This window comes from Loxodonta africana, chromosome 4 (assembly GCF_030014295.1).
Source record: "Loxodonta africana isolate mLoxAfr1 chromosome 4, mLoxAfr1.hap2, whole genome shotgun sequence".
Classification (NCBI taxonomy): domain Eukaryota; kingdom Metazoa; phylum Chordata; class Mammalia; order Proboscidea; family Elephantidae; genus Loxodonta; species Loxodonta africana.
Window position 1 is genome coordinate 136,393,857 of NC_087345.1, and position 19,234 is coordinate 136,413,090.

General features: G+C 45.9%; 1 protein-coding gene across 1 annotated transcript; it reads left to right on the forward strand.

Annotated features, from left to right (window-relative positions):
* The first annotated feature begins 233 nt into the window (after positions 1 to 233).
* Positions 234 to 16,094, forward strand: FGF6 (fibroblast growth factor 6). Its single transcript, XM_003410630.4, has 3 exons — positions 234 to 927; positions 2,404 to 2,507; positions 14,776 to 16,094. The coding sequence occupies exons 1-3, from the start codon at positions 582 to 584 to the stop codon at positions 14,950 to 14,952; spliced, it is 627 nt and encodes a 208-aa protein (XP_003410678.1). The 5' UTR covers positions 234 to 581; the 3' UTR covers positions 14,953 to 16,094.
* The last annotated feature ends 3,140 nt before the right edge of the window (positions 16,095 to 19,234 follow it).

Below are 19,234 nucleotides of genomic sequence, written 5' to 3' on the forward strand. Positions count from 1 at the left end.
ATAAGGAAGCCAGCTCTGCCAGGCCAAGAACTTCTGCCCAATTTGGGTCCTGGGTAGCCTTTGGCCTCCCTCTTCCCCTGGGCCCCCAGCCAGCTCCCCCCACCCTGCAGAGATGCTCCCCGCTTACTTCATTCCTGCCTCATAGTTGGAATGACAGTGGCTCCCAGAATCCCTGGGGAGTGGGGAGGGTAATGGGGGTCTGGGGAGGCAGCCAGGCCCAGGAGGAGGTTAATGTTACAGGCCGGATCAGTGAGCTGGGCCAGTTGACGTCAGGGTGATGATGGGTGGAGGGGAGGGCCGGGCTCCTGAACTATAAAGATAGGTCAAATCAAATATAATCAACTCGGGACAGAGCAAGCTGGCGAGCGAGTGTCCCCGAGCCATGGTCCCTACCAGCCGCGGCTCAGCCTGGGTCCCTCTGCTCCCGACCCGAGTGCCCGAAGCAGGCTTTGGTTTCATGTCAGCAGCCTTCATCTGCCTTCCAAAAATAAGCCCCTGCCGCCATGCCGAGGGGAGAAAAACAAGAAGGGCGGTATTTTTAGGGCCATTAATTCTGACCACGTGCCTGAGAGGCAAGGTGGATGGCCCTGGGACAGAGGCTGTTCATCACTATGTCCCGGGGAGCAGGACGTCTTCAGGGCACGCTGCAGGCTCTCGTCTTCCTAGGCGTCCTAGTGGGCATGGTGGTGCCCTCGCCTGCAGGCACCCGCGCCAACAGCACGCTGCTGGACTCAAGGGGCTGGGGCACCCTGCTGTCCCGGTCTCGAGCTGGGCTCGCTGGAGATATTGCCGGGGTGAACTGGGAAAGCGGCTATTTGGTGGGGATCAAGCGGCAGCGAAGGCTCTACTGCAACGTTGGCATCGGCTTTCACCTCCAGGTGCCCCCCGACGGCCGGGTCCGCGGGACCCACGAAGAGAACCCCTACAGTAAGTGCAGTTGCAGCCCGTTGGGATACTTGGGAGCTTGGGCTCAAGCAGGGCCAAAAGATGATGGGGACTTGTTCTCCTGGGTGGGATCTGACTCTAAAGGAGAACCAGTTAAACCGGTTGCTGTCGTTGAGTCAGTTCTGACTCATAGCGACCCCACGTGCGTTAGAGTAGAACTGTGTCCCACAGGATTTTCAGTGGCTGATTTTTCGGAAGTAGATTGCCAAGCCTTTCTTCCAAATGCCTCTGGGTGGACTGGAATCTCCAGCCTTTTGATTAAAAGCCAAGTGTATTAACTGTTTGAACCAGAAAAGGGGAAAGAAATGTTATTTAGCATAGACATGCCTATAAGAATACCTACCTTCCCAAACTCAATTTTACCCTGCCTGGCTGCAGGCTCAGTGTACCAATGGCCAAGCACCTCGGCTCTCCTTGGCCGTCACCCTACAGAGCCCCTGTGGCACTAATTACTTCAGCATTGTTGTCGTGTGCCATTGAGTCAATTCCAACTCACAGCGACCCTATAGGGCAGAGTTGAACTGCTCCGTAGGGTTTCCAAGGCTGTCATCTTTACAGAAGTAAACTGTCACATCTTTCTTCCTCGAAGCAGCTGGTGGGTTCCAACCACTGACTTTTGGATTAGCAGCCAAGCACTTAACCACTGTGCCACCAAGGTTTCTTCCTCCAGCATTTCTGGCCCATTACAAGCCGGTTACAGACCACCGGGAACCATCCACCTAGAAAGGCATAAGGCAAGGGTGGGAAGGACAAGTTAGGAATAGTACTTAAACCAAATTAGACAGCAGCTTATTTTTATTCAGCTTGATTCTTTGAGAAGGAAAGGCAAGTGCTTTGCAAAATTTTCAGCTAAGGTACATTATTCTTTTTCTTTCCACCTGCCCTCTCTGTCTCCAGGTCCCTCTGCTACCATCTGATGAGTTGCTGCCTGGATAGGCTCTCCTATCTAAGAGAGGATGGGATGGGAGGGAGCATCCAGGCAAACCATCAGCCTTTGTGTGACTATAGTGTTTTAGAGATCAGGTGGTGGGAATTTGTTGAAACATATGGAGTATGTATTAAAAAATAGGAAAAAAAAAGTCTAATCAGCAGTAATTTTTTTTTTTTTATTCAAGTCAAGGACCTCATGTAATTTCACTGACAATGAAAGCCCAGATTCAAAGCTAACCTCGAGGTGGCCATTTCACTCCCTAACCCTGATGTCGGAACTTTCCTTGCAGACTTAGGTTTTTAACAGTGTAGTATCCCTGCTGCTACTAAAAAAAAAAAAAAAAAAATTTTTTTTTTTAGTAGCAGCAGGGATCTCCCAAAGTTAGAAGGAAAAGGAAAGAGACAATGGAGGATCTGGCCCTCTAGAAGCAGGGGATGGACTTGGATGTTCTTTTCAGATCACACTAGGCTGACTCCCACTCCGATCTGCACAAGACGGAGGTAACGTGGCCCCCGTTTCTTTGTCAGGTTTGCTGGAAATTTCCACAGTGGAGCGAGGTGTGGTGAGTCTCTTCGGAGTGAAAAGTGCCCTCTTCATTGCCATGAACAGTAAAGGAAGATTGTACACAACGGTGAGTTCATCAGAACAGGGAATGCTCCAGGTTTTATGAGGCTGGAAGCTTATACAATTTAAGATAATAATATAAAATTTTGAGTAGAGAAGTGAAAACGTATCTGGAATGAGACAAGAAGGAGCTGTGAAAGGACATAGACATGTCATCTATTTAAAAGTAATTATTAGCGCAAGTGAGGGGCCACAGGCTCACACCTCATTGTTGTTAGTTGCTATCGAGTCAGCTCCGACTCGTAGTGACCTTACGTATAACAGAAAGAAACCCTGCCCGGCCCTGCACCATCTTCATGGTCATTGTGGCTATTGTGTCAACCCATCTCGTTGAGGGTTTCCTTCGTTTTTTGCTGACCCGCTGCCATACCTCATTAGCTTCAGTTAGTTGGCCTCAGCATGAGCCCTATTTTTCCTAATCCCACCTGCCTGGACCTTTGCAATCAAACAGGAATGGTAGCTCAGAAAGCTATTGGGTCGGAAGGAAACGTGCGTCTGGCATAAGACGGTCATCCAGGCTCACAGTCAGGCTCAGGGAAGGCAAGCCTGTCTTTCAGCCTGAGCGTGTTGCCGTCCATGACCCATTCTTCGCCCTTTCCTTCCCCCTCCCTGGTCCTTCTTACACAGGTGGAGTAAAAATGCAGGCTATTTTTGCTTGCCTTCAACAATTTGTTGAAAGTTTATGCTAAGGTTTTAAGACCTCTGGCCTGTAATCCCACAAACTGGAGATGCACCCTCTCCGTTACACACCCTCGGCTGGCCCCCCATCCCACTCCTACACCTCTTACTCAGCCATATATCACTCCTGGGAGGGCGGATGCCCATACTTTGGTTAATGTAACAAACTTCTAAACCGTTTACCAAAACCTCAGCTGTTTCTTTGACCTGCTCATTTCTGAGTCTCTCAGCCTGTGATTAGGATTATTTCAAAACACAGGTTGGGGGAAATGGCCCTAAGAGGTTGAAGAAACAGAACTGTTTGGACAGAAATAAGAAGGCTAAAAAGGAAGACCTCAGAGCAGCCATCAGGGAATACCAGAGTTATTTATGGAGAGGGTGTGGAGGGCTGTCCCGCCGCTCCTTGGAGGACAGACTGAGGATCTGGGTTGGTGCTGGCTGTTGGGCTCTGGAGAGGAGATCTATAACGTACTACACTGGGTTGCCCAGGTGGCCTCTGCCTTGAGCTCTTTAGTACTAACGCCTACAAGTGAGGCAGGCTTCTGGGTTGGTTTACGTGGGGATAGGGACAGATCAAAATCAGTGGGTCTTGGCACAGCTCTGTGGACTGGTTACATCAGTATCATCTTAGTAACTTGTTAAAAGTACAGATTTCCAGGGACCTCCCTCAGAGAGTCTTATTCAGAAGGGTTGGGACAAGGGCCTGGAAATCTGTTTGTTGGTTTGTGTTTGTTTTGAAGTTTCTCAGGTGTCTTGGAGGCACGGGCAGGTGTGGGAACTACCAGGCTGCATAACCTCTGCAGGGCAGGGAATCACCCTTTGCCAGGAGTTACACCATCCCCGAAAACTCCTCCGAGGATTGGGTGAAGTGAAACAAAGGATTGGACTTAAAATGCTCAGGCGCTCTTCTACCACTTTCTAGAAAAGTGATAGACAAGAGAGAGCCTAGGACCCAACCTCGGTTTCAGTGGGGGCAGGTACCCCGGTGTGGAGTGACGTGAAGGACATCTTCCCAAAGAGCCCCTTCTAACCAGCCTACCTAGTGCCAGGAATCCCACTGAATCAAACAGCCCTGGGATTGGGGTTGATGGCTATGGGACTCTATGTAGGGTTTTTTTTTTTTTTTTTTAAACAGGTAAACCTCCCAGAAGGAAGTTCAAATTAAATACATCTTTATTATGGGTTTGCCAGGAGTCAGAATATACAGAGTCCCTGAATGTCGCAAACGGTTAAGCACTCAGCTGCTAACCGAAAGGTTGAAGGTTCAAACTCACCCAAAAGCACCTTGGAAGAAAGGCCTGGCAATCTGTTTCCAAAAGGTTACAGCCATGACACTTATGGACTGGTTCTACTCTGCACACATGGGATCTCCATGAGTTGGAATCGACTCAATGGCAACTGGTTTGGGGGTTTTTTGGTTTATCATTGCCATCTCTATTAACAAATTAGTTTTTTTATTTCTTCTACCCAGAAAGGAACCCAGTTTTGGAGAGAGGAAAAGGGGACACATATAGCATAAATTTATCCATTTTCCACTTCGAATCTAGTGGCTACAAAGAAAAAGCACTGCACAGAGAGGGAAGTTTTCACAAGTGGCAAATGAAAAGACGCCATCTCTTTGGTGTGTAGACTGACTCATAGTGTACGGGGCACCCCTGACCCCTCACCTGGCAGCTCCATTAGCCAAGCGACTTTAAAAGGGGTCCTTTAAAAGGGGTCGAGAGGGTTTACGTGCTGTAGGGCTCCCTCACTGAGCAGAGTCCAGGAAGAGGGACTTCTCTGGTAGAAGGCCCTCCCACTCTTTATCCTCGCCTTTCCCTTTCTCCAAAGCATCTTGCGGAAGAGTACCTTCTCCAAGGTGGGACATTCTCCTTCTAGGCGGCCCTATACGGAAAGCGGGGCTGGGCAGGGGTTCCGGCAGAACTGTGTGGCTGGGAACCAGGTGTTCCCAACACTCTCTAACCCTCCCTCTTTTGCCCCTCAGGGGCCCATTATCACAGTCTAAAAAAACAATTGCCAACTGATGCCCGGAGCCAGGAAGACTCTCGCTGGGTGATGATTTCATTCACACTATTTCACTTTAAGCCCCCAGAGCTGCCTCATCTCTCTGTGGTTCAGCTGCTGCTGCCGCTAATGGGCTTTCTCAGGGGGGAGAGGGAGGACCGTGGGCATGTTTGGAGGGACAATGGGGCGGGGGGGGGACAAGGGAACAATCCATGGTCAAAGAATCCAGAGCTGGGAAAACCCAACCAGGAGAAGTGGCCTCCCACATGTCTACCTCAGGGCAGTTTGTTCTGCCCCACTCAGCAAATAGCCGAGTGAACCAACAATATAAATAGCTAACCTATAAAGTTGGCAATTCAAATCCACCCCGAGGCACCTCGGGAGAAAGGCCTGGTGATCTGCTTCCCAAAGGCCACAGCCACGAAAACCCTCTGGAGCAGTTCTACTCTGCACAAATGGGATAGCTGTGAGTCGGAATTGAGTTGACGGCAACTGGTTCATTTGTTGTTATTTAACATTGAGTGCAGTTCGTCAGGCCTGGCTGAGTGCTTTACAGGCATTATCTCACAGTAGCCCTGTGAGGTTCATTTGATCACTATCCTCACTTTACAGATGGATGCAGATACCATGTCTCCAAGTCTGCAATAGCTGGGACTTCTCCAGGGTGTCAGGTCCGGTCAAATCTGTATGCAGACCTGTCTCCAGGACAGTAGAGCCACGGAGAGTTGTCCCCTTGGGGCTCTGCACATAGTGCACGTAAAGCATGCAGCACAGGTGCACTTGGTGGTATAGACTGGGACCCGAGTTCTAGTCCAGGCCCAACCCACTCTCGGCCTACTTATCTTACTTTGGGCAAAGTCACTGAACTTCTCTGGGTCTGGATCTCTGCTCTCTCAGGCATAAACTGAGGCAGAAATTAGTAAATTCCAACCTCCTTGATCCTCTTTGGAGCCCTGGTGGCACAGTGGTTAATAGCTTGGCTGATAAGCAAAAGGTCATCAGTTTGAATCCACCAGCCACTCCTTAGAAACCCTATGGGGCAGTTCTACTCTGTCCTATGGGTCACTATGAGTCAGAATCGACTCGACAGCAACCAACCAGTTTGGTTTAGTTTTGATTTGATCCTCTTTAGGTCCCTGAGTAGTGCAAATGGTTAGCACACTCAGCTGTTAACCAAAAGGTTGACAGTTAAAATCCACCCAGTGACACCTGGGAAGAAAGGCCGGCAATCTGCTTCTGAAAAACCAGCCATTGAAAACCCTGTGCAGTACAGTGCTACTCTGACACAAATGTGGTCACCATGAGTCAGAATAGACTCAAGGGCAACGGGTTTTGGTTGGTCCTCTTTAAAATACATTTAAAAAAAAAAGTCAAGGATCTCCAGCTGACAGTGGTTCTATTAGAATCCCTTGGTTGCGAAAAATACATAATGACAAAAAGGCCCTAGGATTTCAGTTATATTTTTAAGTGATTTTAGTTTTACTAATCATAACAACACCTACACCCTTTTAGGAGGAGCGCTGGTGGTGCAATGGTTAAGAGCTCAGCTGCTAACCAAAAGGTCGGCAGTTCGAACCCACCAGCTGCTCCATGGGAGAAAAGCCCTGGTGATCTGCTCCCATAAAGATTTCAGCCTAGGAAACCCTATGGGGCAGTTCTTCTCTGTCCTAAAGGGTCGCTATGAGTCGGAATCAACTCAATGGCACACAACAACACAACATCCTTTTAATAAATGATAGTACAACAACATGTAAAACACTATATTTATTTCATTCGCCCCAGATGAGAGCCTTTGGTTCTCATCTGGGGCGTTATGTTGGAACAGGAGGACCAGTCTTTCCCTCCCTCAGTTAGGTGCTACTCTCATGTAGCAGAGGACAGGCTTCCTGAGGGAATGGGAAAGGATCCATACGTATGTTAACAGGTAGATGTGCTGGGAGATGCTAAGGGCCTGGGCTGTAAATTAGGGGTCTCCAGGCACCCTGCAGACAAGTCTTACAAATAACTTTGCCTGTGGCCCACCTGCTACGAAGAGTGGTGCAGGAATGAGAAGAATGATACACCAGGTGAAAACGATTTTCAAACGCTTCTAAATTAACAGTGCAGATGGTGCGTTAGGAAAAGTGGTTAGCTTCAGAGCTGGGAGGTATTTCTCCATTTCAGTTATGGACAGAAAAAGAAGCAGGCAAAAGCTGCAGAAGGAAGGAGTCCTAGGACAAAGAGTTTTCTTTTTTTTTCCCTCACTGCTCCACCTTCTACCCCAGCCCGCCCCACCCCCACAGCCAGGGGTAGCAGAGGCAAATGGCCAAAGGGATCCATAGGATAAAGACTTTACAGGTAGGAATAGTCCAGTGATTTAGTTCTGTTAAAAGACAAGATAGGAAACCCTGGTGGCATAGTGTTTAAGTGCGGCTGCTAACCAAAAGGTCGTCAGTTCGAATTCACCAGGTGCTCCTTGCAAACTCTATATGGCAGTTCGACTCCGTTCTATAGGGTTGCTACGAGTCAGAATGGACTCAATGGCAACGGGGTTTAAAGACAAGAGAAGGAGCCCTGGTAGCACAACTGTTAAGTGCTTGGCTGCTAACTGAAAAGCTAGTGGTTCAAACCCACCCACCGGCTCCACTTCCTTAAAAATTAACCAAAAAAAAAAAAAAATCCAAACTCCTTGCCATGGAGTTGATTCTGACTCATAGCAACCCTACAAGACAGAAGTAGAACTGCTCCATAGAGCTTCCAAGTCTGGTGGGTTCGAACTGCTAACCTTTTGGTTGGCAGCCAAGCTCTTAACCATTGCACTACTGGGACTTCCCCCTTAAAGGTTACAGCCTAGAAAACCCTATGGGGCATTTCTACGCTGTAACATGGGGTCACTGTGAGTTGAAATCGACTCGATGGCACCTAACAACAACAACAAGACAAGAGGGGAGCCCCTGGGTGATGCAGATGTTTGACGCCTTTGGTTGCTAACCAAAATGTTGATGATTCAAGTCCACCCAGAGGCACCTAGGAAGAAAGGCGTAGTGATCTACTAATGAAAACACAACCATTGAAAATCCTATGGAGCACAGTTCTACTCTGACACACGTGGGGTCGCCATGAGTCAGAGTTGGCTCGAGCAACTGTTAACTGGTACAAAAGACAAAAGGATGGATGTCTCGTCCACCCAAGACTTTTAGGGCCATTTCTGCCCAAGGTAACTCATGCTGAAGCACCCAAAGATCTGCCCTTGTCCATAGTGAGAGCTGAAAGCTTTAGAGTTTGGTTCCATGTAAGTCTGATTAGACCTCCATGGAATTTAAGACATTGTCACAATGGGGCTTGAGCCGAGCAGGCCCAGGAAATGTGAGCTGGTGGAATTATTTTTCACTTGTTCAAGTAATAATATACGGTAGCTGCTTTTGTTAACACAGCGTTCAGTTGGCTCGAGGACTTTGCTCACCAGAGCTGAGGAGCCAACATTCCTGAGTCTTGAGAACTCAGAGCTAAGGGATGCAATCGAGATGAATTAAGGGCCTGGGTCTTGATACAAGCCTGAGAACCAGTCTGGTCAGCAGGAAAATCCCACTAGCCTAAGGCATCAGGCTACACATCAAAGAGCTCAGAGAAAAATGCATCCTCTTCACCTAGTTCCACAAGCCTCGTATACACCTGAGCCTCATGGGGGGCGGGGGGGGGGGCCTGAAAGAGGGACAAAGGAAAGGGAGGGGTCTTCTAAAGCAAACTGCTGCATCGATTTCTCTTTTTTTCACTTTAGGTTTGTACAGGATTCTGGGAGAGGCTAGGAACATGAGCTAGACTGGAGGAAAAGGACAGAATAGAAAGAAACAAAAGCAGGAAACTTTAAGAAGGGTGAGAGGTTTAAATAATCAAAATCTGATGAGCAGAAAACAACGTACAGTGCATGCAAACCACCTTCATGTCCATTTAAACACACAAGGTCTTAGGATACCCAGACATTTAGGAAAGGTTGGGCTTGTAAATGGATGCGTTCTAGACAGGGGGAATGGACAAATGCCCTTGGAGTTCCTTGCCAAAATTGCCCAGTTCCTCCCCCTTCATCTTCCTTTCCTTCTCTCCTCACTCCCTGGCCAAGATTTTATTTCCTCTCTGGACTATGCAGATGACACACGAAATCTCTCCCTTAAGCCCCATTCAGGTCAGAAATAAATTTTCCTGGAAACTGTCAGAAGCAAATTCCTCTCCAGGGATAAATAAAGTGAGAAGACAGGGGAGAGCAAGTGGGCACAGAGAGGCTGTGGCAGAGCAAGGAGACTACCAATTTCTCACACCATTTCCTGGTTCCCCTTCTATCCCGAATTCCTTTTCCATTTTTCAATAATTTATGTGTTTGGATAGGTAATACATGAACAGAGTTTAAGGGAAAGAAAGGTACAGAAGAATATGCAATGGAAATGAAGTCTCATTCCCACCATTGTCTCACAGCCTCCAAATTCCTCCCCAGAGGCAGCCACTGTTACAAGCTTCTGGTGTATCATTCCAGGAGTAACCTATGCGTGTTTGTGCACACTTATTTGGCATCCTTTTTTTTTTTAAATCACACGAACGGTAGCATACTATACATTTTGTTCTGAAGCTTGCTTTTTCACTTCATATCATGAATGAGACCGTGGCCTTTGAGACCATTTCATATCAGTGCACAGAGAGGTTCCTTGATCTTTTCATGGCAGCGTAGTATAATCCTTTGGATGCATGGGCTATAACGGAGTTAACCATTCCCCTTTTAATAGACAATTAGGTGGTTTCCAGTCTCTTAATATTACAAATGCTGCTGCAATGAGTAATTTTTGTATACATGTGTGAGTATACCAGTAAGATAAGAGCCCTGGTGGCACAATGAATGGTTAAGCACTTGGCTACTAACTCAAAGTTGGCAGTTAGAACCCACCCACCTGGAGATCTTTCCCTATAAGATTAAAAAAAAAAAAAAAAAGGAAATGCTATGGGGCAGTTCTACTCTATCACATGGGGTCACTATGAGTTGAAAAGTGACTCGATGGCACCCAATAACAGCAACCAGTAAGATAAATTCTTAAAGTAGAATTGTTGATCAAAGATATATTCATTTTTTTATTTCAAAAGATATCAAATTGTTCTTTATGGAGGTTTTAACAGTATAGGTGTTGACAGATATTAAATAAATATTCTCATGCCCAGACCCTCACCAATGAAAATATAGTATCAAACGTTTTACTCTATGAAATCTGACAAGTACAAACGGGGTCTCAGAGTTTTGATGTACATTTATCTCCTTATGTGTGATACCAGGCATATTTTCCTATGTTTAAATGCTATTTGCATCTCCTTTTCTGTGAATTGTTTTTCATAAACTTTGTCCTTTTTTCATTGAGCTAAGGGTTCTGAATGTAGTGAGGAATTACTCTGACATTTTTTTTTTATGCATTGTAAATATTTTTATCCAGTTTGCTGTTTATATTTTGATTTTGTTTAATTTTTTCCAGGCAGAAATCAAATTTATTAGGTTTTCTTTTTTTCTTTCTTTCATGGTTTCTAGATCCTTGTGTCCTACTTAGAAAGATATTCCAAAAAAAAAAAAAACTTCCTGACTTTGAAATGATTAAAAAAAAAAAAAAAACAATTTTTCCTAGACTTTTATGGTTGTTTACATTTACTACTCCATTTGGAAAAAAATTGATATAGGGAATAAAGTCCTGCATTGAACTTTTTATTATTATTTTAACCTATTATCCAGTTGTTGCAACACCACATTTTCCCCCATAATTTGAAATGCCACTTTTATTTCATATTCATTCTTAGATTCACTTTTATCTTCTCGTATGTGTTTAGATCTACTTATGGCCTCTATTTTGTCTATTGAACTGTTCCAGAGTTGTAATAAGTGTGGCTTTATTTCTCAGTTAACTTTTGCAGTCCATCCTGAGTTTAATCTCTTTGGAAGCACTGCTTCCAGAGCTTTGTCCATCAACTATCTTATACCCCGTGACTGATGCTACATCTCGTGCACAGGTGAAAACCATGGTCCAGAGAGGTGTTCGATGAGACAGCACCGCACCAGAGCACCTACCTCTCCCTTTATTCTGGCTCTGTGCTCTTTTCATGCAAGCTTGCTGTGTCCCAGTCATTCAGTCAATGACTGCAGAGCTTAACAGCTGACTTGTCCAATAACACACCCCAAGTGTTATAGAAACAGTTCAGGATAAGCAGTCTTTGTTGCTGTCGTTAGGTGCCATTGAGTCAGTTTTCGACTCATAGCAACCCCATGTGATAGAGTAGAACCTTTTTTTTCATCTTTAGGGAAGCAGATTAACAGATCTTTCTCCCTCGAAGCGTCCGGGTGGGTTCGAACCACCAACCTTAGGTCAGCATTCAAGCACTTAACTCTTGCAACACCAGGGCTCCTTCAAGAACTCTTTAGGGCCCTTTAATATAAAATAGTTTATGGTTCAGTTGGGGAATCATTATAGTAATAATGTGTAGTTTTATTTTATTTTATTGTGCTTTTGGTGAAACTTTACACTGCAAATTAGCTTCTCATGCAAAAATATATACACAAATTTTTTTGTGATATTGGTTGCAATCCTTTCAATGTGTCAGCACTCGCGCCCTTTGCCTTTCTACCCTGGGTTCTCTGTGACCATCTGTTCAGTTTTCCTGTCCCTTCCTGCCTTCTCATCTTTGATTTTGGGCAGGTATTACCCATTTGATCTCATATACTTGATTGAACTAAGAAGCACTTCCCTGCCTGTGTTATTTTTTGTTTTATAGGCCTGTCTAATCTTTGGCTGAAAGGTGGACTTTGGGAGTGGCTTTGGTTCTGAGTTAGCAGAGTATCTGGGGGCCATAGTCTTGGGGTAATACTTAGTATTTTAATTTTACCATTTGCCAGGCATTGTAACAAGGGCTTTCCATGCATTATCTCAATTAATGCCCACTCCAACTCTACATACTGCATACTACATACTGTTCCCACTTTACAGATGAGAGAACTGAGGCGTGGGAAGTTAACTTGTACAAATTCACATAGCTAAGTGACAGATGAGCTGAGATTTAGTCATGATCTCAGTTCAGCTTCAAAGCTATTGTGCCAATATGCTCTTTACCCCCATTTATTAGTTTGTACTCTCTACCTTTGGGGCAATCATTCATTCATCCATTCCACCAATATTTACTGAGCACCTATATCAAGAGAAACAAAGGGAAGCTTGTGAAGACCAAAACACTCTAGTGTGGTATTTCATAAGCCAATTCATGTAGCCTATGAAGCCGTTCATATTCATCTCGAGCAAATTAACATCTGTGAACGTGCTTTGAAAATAATAAATTACAGGCAAAAAAACCAAAAGCAAAAACCAGTTGCTGTTCAGTTGACTCACTCATAGTGACACATGTGTCAGAGTAGAACTGTGCTCTATAGGGTTTCCAATGGCAGATTTTTCAAAAGTGGATTGCTAGGCTTTTCTTTCGAGGTGTCTCTGGGTGAGCTTGAACCTCCAAACTTTCAGTTATCAGCCTAGCATGTTAACCATTTTACATTATGCAAACCAAAAAAAAAACTAAACACATTCCCGTCGAGTTGATTCTGACTCATAGCGACCCTATAGGGCAGAGTAGAACTGCCCCATAAAGTTTCCAAGGAGCAGCTGGTGGATTCAAACTGCCAACCTTTTGGTTAGCAGCCAAGCTCTTAACCACTGCACCACCAGGGCTCAGTACACTACCCAGGGACTCCAAATTACTGGCAGGAGAGGAGAAAAGAGGGACATGCATTTAGCACTGGAAATGGGGGAGAGGATCACCATATTCCCCTAAACCATACTTCCCACCTCTCTCACTCTTATACTGCATTTAAAGAGCCATATGGGGGGGGGAGGTATCCATATCTTTCAATGTTAAAAAAAAGTTGTAATCAAGTTGATTCTGACTCATGACAACCCCATGTGTGCAGAGTAGAACTGCACTTCATGGGGTTTTTAAGGCTGTGATCTTTGGGAAGCAGATCTCCAAGCCTTTCTTCCAAGTCACGCTGCGTGGTTTGAACAGCCAAAAACTTTCAGTTAGTAGTGGAGCACTTAACCGTTGCACCACCGGGGGATTCCTCTCTCAGTGTTGTTCTTTTTAAAACAGCATTCATTCAACATCTCATGCCCAACAAGGCAAAATTCACAGGAAAGAAGAGCATGTCAATAGGGATTGCGTACTATGTTGTGAAGTGCTGCCAGTGAGACACACACAATAGGCTCTGGGAGGCTGGGAGACCCAGTGAGCTAGCTCGTTGCCATGTGTTCATAACAGGAAGAGGCAATCGTCCATCCCCCACTGCCGGCGAGGCCAGGACACTCACACTACTATTCCTTTAGAGACGGTCAGACGACACTCCTGGCACAGCCGGTCAGCCATTGAGTAGGTTTTTTTTATAGCTGATGGCCTCAGTCAGCAGGAAGGAGTCAGAATTTATACTCCACTATTTCTCTCTCTCTTTCCTTCTTTATTTCTTCTTAAGACTGCATCCTAGGTATCCTGGCTCCCAGTTTGCTCTCTCTTCCTCTAGACCCTCCAAGCTGCTTCCCCTCAAATAGCACAGAAATCCCTACAGCTACCCTCAGAACAACCCAGGCAGGCTAGGGGAGAAAATGGCACTTTTTTTCTAGGAATAAAGGAGGGCTTGGGTGATTTATTGGGGATAAACTTGTTGATGTGTGACAGGAAGTCCAGCGCGCATTTTCTGAACAGGTGGTCCACACACGTTCCTCCACCAAATTAGCACTGAAGGGGGCGATTTGTCATTGGTCCCAGACTCCATGGCACCACCTGTCACATAGGGAACCTCCTTCTTTTCCCCATAAAAATCACTGCTCCTCACCATTTCTGTTCCTCCATGCCCTTGGAGAACCATGGATGCCTAAGAGGCACTGGGCATCTTCTGGGCTCAAAGGCAAAACCAAGAATGGTAGGAAAAGCAGACTGGGGAGCCCACAGTAGAGAGAAAAAGCTAACATGTTTAACAGACAGTGATGGGAAAGAGAGAAATAAGCAATCATCTGTCTCTTCAGCCCTCCCACTCCCTGCTCCCATTGTCCCCCACTACACACAGTTTACATAGAACAGAAATGAGGCTGAGAGGGGAGGAACCTGCCCAAGGTCACACAACCAGGGAGTGGAAAAGCCTGTATGCAGAAGTACAAGCTCTTGATCTTACTCCACCAGACTACTGTCATGGTGGACTTGAGAAAACTGCTAGTGTGTCCTTTCTCTAAATGGAATAGATTATCTTCTAAGTGCTTCTCATCTACTGAGTGCCCAGATATAATAGCTTCAGCTCCAATATGAGTGACATAGACCATCCTTCTCCTTCCCTGAGCCTTGGTTTCCTAAAGGAGGGAGGATAAGCCAGGGCCATGTGAGCTCTGAAGTCTCCTTCAGCTCTAGCCTTTCATGATTCTGTCCACCTAGGATGGCTTAGATCTTGTGGTGGTAGTTTTGCAAAGGGAAGGGGCACTGGCAGAGGGGCCTACTGTCCAAGACTCAGCTTGCATTTTACAGTTCCGCTCACTCATAGTTCAGCCTCTGCTCTTTGTTTCTTTCTTCCACAGCCCAGCTTCCAAGAGGAATGCAGATTCAGAGAAACCCTCCTGCCCAACAATTACAATGCCTATGAGTCAGACCTGTACCGAGGGACCTACATCGCATTGAGCAAATATGGACGGGTAAAGCGGGGCAACAAGGTGTCCCCAATCATGACCGTCACCCACTTCCTTCCCAGGATATAAGGACCCACAAAAGAAGGCTCATAGGTTGAAAGCATCATCTTTTCTACTGGAATTTTGCACATATGAACAACTCCTCATACCCCCCATGGCTCCTCGGTCTTCTCTTGTCCTGGAGGAGACCGAGTTGGTTCCCTTGGCCACCTTTGCCTCCCATCCTCCTGCCACTGGACCGCATGGCATGGAACCCACCCAAGTGAGGAGTTACAGCCAGCTTCCTAGAATGGCAAAGAATCCGAGCTCTGACCTCACCTGAGGAGGGAAGGTATAGATGACATTCGTGGAATGTGCCCTCGTGCTCAGGAGGAGGCCAGGATGGGAGTATGTGTGTGCCGATGTAGATCCATACATCTTGATATGTATTCTCAGAGCAAAGGCATTTCAAAGCATCGGGTTTCTCTCTGCCAGCATCTTCGCTGCAGGAATCTGCCTGCAAGAATGTCACTTGTCAAACCAGCAGGATTAATGTGTGCTCCCATTCATCCTCTTTCCAATCATCTTTCCATGCAGGGGTCACTGACTGCATGGGCAGCATGGGTAGTGGGGAGCAGCTGTCCTCTTAGTGGGGAGAGGGCAGGATGAGAGGGAATAAGACTTAATCGCAACCCAGAAAGATAGTGATCAGGCAGCCCAAACTTCCTGACGGTGAGGGATGCATTGTTGGGGAGTTGGGAGAGAGTGGGCAGATACTCCTAGACTCCCCATAGAGCAGTGTCAAAGGCAGTGGATGAAGGCCTGAAGGAGGCAGTAGAAGGGACTGGATGTTCTGTGGAGAGCCATTCTCCCTGGAGGATTCGATGCTGTGTGTGGCTCCAGGAACAAGCAAGGGCCAGGCTGCTTGCCCATCATTTTTTCTCACTTTGAACCGGGTCTTATTTTAACCTCAGATGACAAGGATCCTAATAATGGCAACCTCTTTGGCGAGGCATGGAAGGTGCAAAATTGGGCATGAAGGAAGTAGAGAGGCTTTGGACTCCAGATGATAATTCGTCTCCAACTATGTCCAGGAAACTCACCCAAGTTCTCATCTGATATTCTCACTTCCTTCTTAGTCGTCCTCATTCGCATATACACAGTGGCCTGGATGCAGTCGAATGGGCACCATGACCTCCAGAGTTCTCCCCCTCTTTCTCCCTACAGTAGGAGAGTAGTGTTAATCCTGTGAAATCAAAAAGCCAAGCTGAGGCAGCTTCTTGCCTCCTGTTCTTTGCAAGTATTTAAAGCAGAGGTTCCCCAAGCGACTATAAATGTTGTCTTACTGGGGCCTTCAGATTCCTAAACCATTGGAACGTTCCTAAATCTGAAACCAGAGAGAGCGAGATCAGGGTGCAAATATTTTCGGCATATGTGAACCATGGTGTTACAAAATGACCTGACACCCTCTACTACTCTCCGGGGGCCCCTGCCTGCAAGACAATCCCTCATCTGCTGCAAATACCTTCATCTTCAACATGCTGCTCTATTTGCAGATATGTCCATCTATAGATAGATCTAGGCTGAGGGACTGTGAGCTCAAGACGGATGTTGGCAATGCAAGGGAGAGACACCATCCTGGCCCTCTCCTCTGCCCAAAAAATATCAGGGAGAATGTGTGCTGGGTGAGGAGGAGAAGGCCATATCAAAGTGACTGAACAAACAGTAAGAGCTCAAGAACAAGTGTGGACATGGCCAAACCTTGGATGGAAACTGGAGGGAGGCAGGGTCTTTGGATCAAGTGGAAGGGAAGAAAGTTGGTCTACCTTAATGGTTTAAAGTACACGTCTGCTTGGAGGCAGGGGGCAAAGCTGATTGTTCTCTCAGGAGATTTGATCTAAACGAATGGGTCTCTTTAATGCAGTACTTTAGAAACTGATGCATTCAGAATCTGAGGTGTATTATCAATTCCCAGTGGAATCTGGTGGGATTGTAGGGAGGCTGGATGGGAAGACTATGGTTTAGATAAGAGAAAAAATTTTAGGTCCCAAAAGCATGAGTTCCTTTCTTCCTAGATCTTTGAGCCAACTTGGTATGAGAAGAGGAAATCTTTTAAAGAGAGTCACAAGGCCTTGAATGCTAGACCTTTCCTGCATCTCTCTAAGGGCTTGCCAAATCCTGACAAAGAGCTTACCCAAATGTCCATCTCCATTTTTCATGCTAGGGGTGAGAAGGAGAAGCTATGAGATGCCTAGGATCCAGCAGGTTTAATATTCAGCCAGTATGGAAAGGCAGCATCACACTGGTAGCTTATGAGCGGCATCCACTATGAGCTGCTGGGCACCTGCTCTAATTGGTACCAGAGCCTATGTAGCACTAGTCATTGAATATTTTGAATATCATCCCTGCATGCAGGAATATATAATTGATTCTTTAAAATCCTTCTCATCCACAGGAATTATCCCAAGGGCTTTCTCTTTGACCTGTAAGTGACTTAGGCGTAAGGAAGTCCATCTCTGTTCACAGAAGTAGGTTAAGGAACAGGAATAGAGTGAGATCAGGAAAGGGCTTTTTCAGTTCCCTCTCTCCCGCGACTGTGTCTGTGCACAGGTGTGGGAAGTTGTTTCCTACCTTCTCACCATGCCCAGCCCCATTGGATCCAAGGGGCTACAAAAGACTTTGCCAAGGCAATAGAACAAGAGCAAGCCCCACCTTCCCACTGAGGATCTAGTAAGAATGACTTGGGCCTCCCTCCCCCAAATCCTGAGCAGTGTCCCTGGTTTATAGAATTGAGTAACAAATTGGCCTCTCTTCTATCCTGAACCTTCTCTGGCAGCTCCATGCAAACTTGGGGTTCCAGAAGCCAAGATGCTGACTTAGTCCCTCTTTAAGAGCAAATGATAAAGAAGAAAGTAACATATCTGCACATCCTTGAAGATGGGCTTCTCAGCTCGGAATAGGCTAGCACAGAAATGATGGGGTGCCTCAGCTCCCTTATTAAGTCCCCACCCTCTTTAGGGCAATGAATGGATGGCATAGAAAACCAGAAAACTCCAAATGCCTTATACAAGTTGCTGATTATGTTGGTTTCACCACCCCTTCTCTTCCCACTTCCCATATGTTTTTGAACCTCCCTTGGAAAGCAGCATCTAATTTTGTAATTAATTCCCTATCATTATCCTTCACAACCTTCCCCCTCTGCCACCACCTCCTAAACCTCCCACACACACATAGCCTCGCACACACTCCAAGCCCCTAGTCAGCGTTGTTCTACGGCTTGAGAAAGAGAATATTTTCTTTTGTCATCTGATACTCAGTACAAACCTCTCTCCTCTTTACACATATATGTTTCTTCCCAAGCCAATCACTGGAATTCTCTCCCGACCCCAGTCCTATCCTAGACAGTTTGGAATTCTTCCCATGCTAGCTCTGGGCCCTATCTTGTTCTAGACCCAAGATCCTTCAGGTTCTCACTCTATGACAGTCCTAAAGCAAGACAGAAATATAAAAGTCCTTTCTCCCAGTGTTTGATGTCCATTGCTTTTGTCCATTTTGTACCAAAATGGTGCATGCATTATCTGGTGCAAGTGTAACTACCAAATGTGTTTGCTGGCGTGCGAGACACGAGAATATCCTTTCTGTCCTCTGTCCCCTTCTGTCTCTTTTCATGCGGACATCAGCTAGAAAACTCCTACATCTTTGTGTATCAATGCTTTTCCCCAAAGACTCTGGATCAGTTGTCATTGAAGAAGTATTTTCTTCTACTTGCCACTCCTGTGCCTACTAAGTGGGTGTCTAATACTTGCATCTTCCCCTCCCCAGGGCATCAACCATTCATCCTACTACCTCCCAGAAAAACTCAAAGGTAGGAATGATTGTGATGAGGCCAGAAGATTAGATAGAAGTCCTTCTGACTGCACTTACTCCTGAGTTGGTGGTTTCCTCGTCCCAGAATGGGAACAGAGAGTGATTATGCCCAAAACAAATTCCGAATCTAGTCCATTGTGCAGATAGCCGACACAAAACCATGTTTGTATACCTCATTGAACTACTGGAATTCCAGCATTCAGACAGCTGTGTTCTCATGTGGTTTTCTCTCTCTGTAAATCAATAAGTACTTCAGGCTGGGTCCCAGGGCAGAGCTGTCCTCCAGCCTGGGTACAACAGATAGGAAAACCCAGAAGCTGTTCAACTACTTGCTTGTAAGATGTGATGCTTCTATTTTTTTTTTTAATATGTATGTGCTATGCACAAACCATATCATGTTCCAACAAAAAAAAAACAAAAAAAAGTAAAAGGTCTTTTTATACGTTTCTCGAAACTGTTTTGACTACACCCCTCTTATTAAAACTGACAACAAATCTTTGGATCA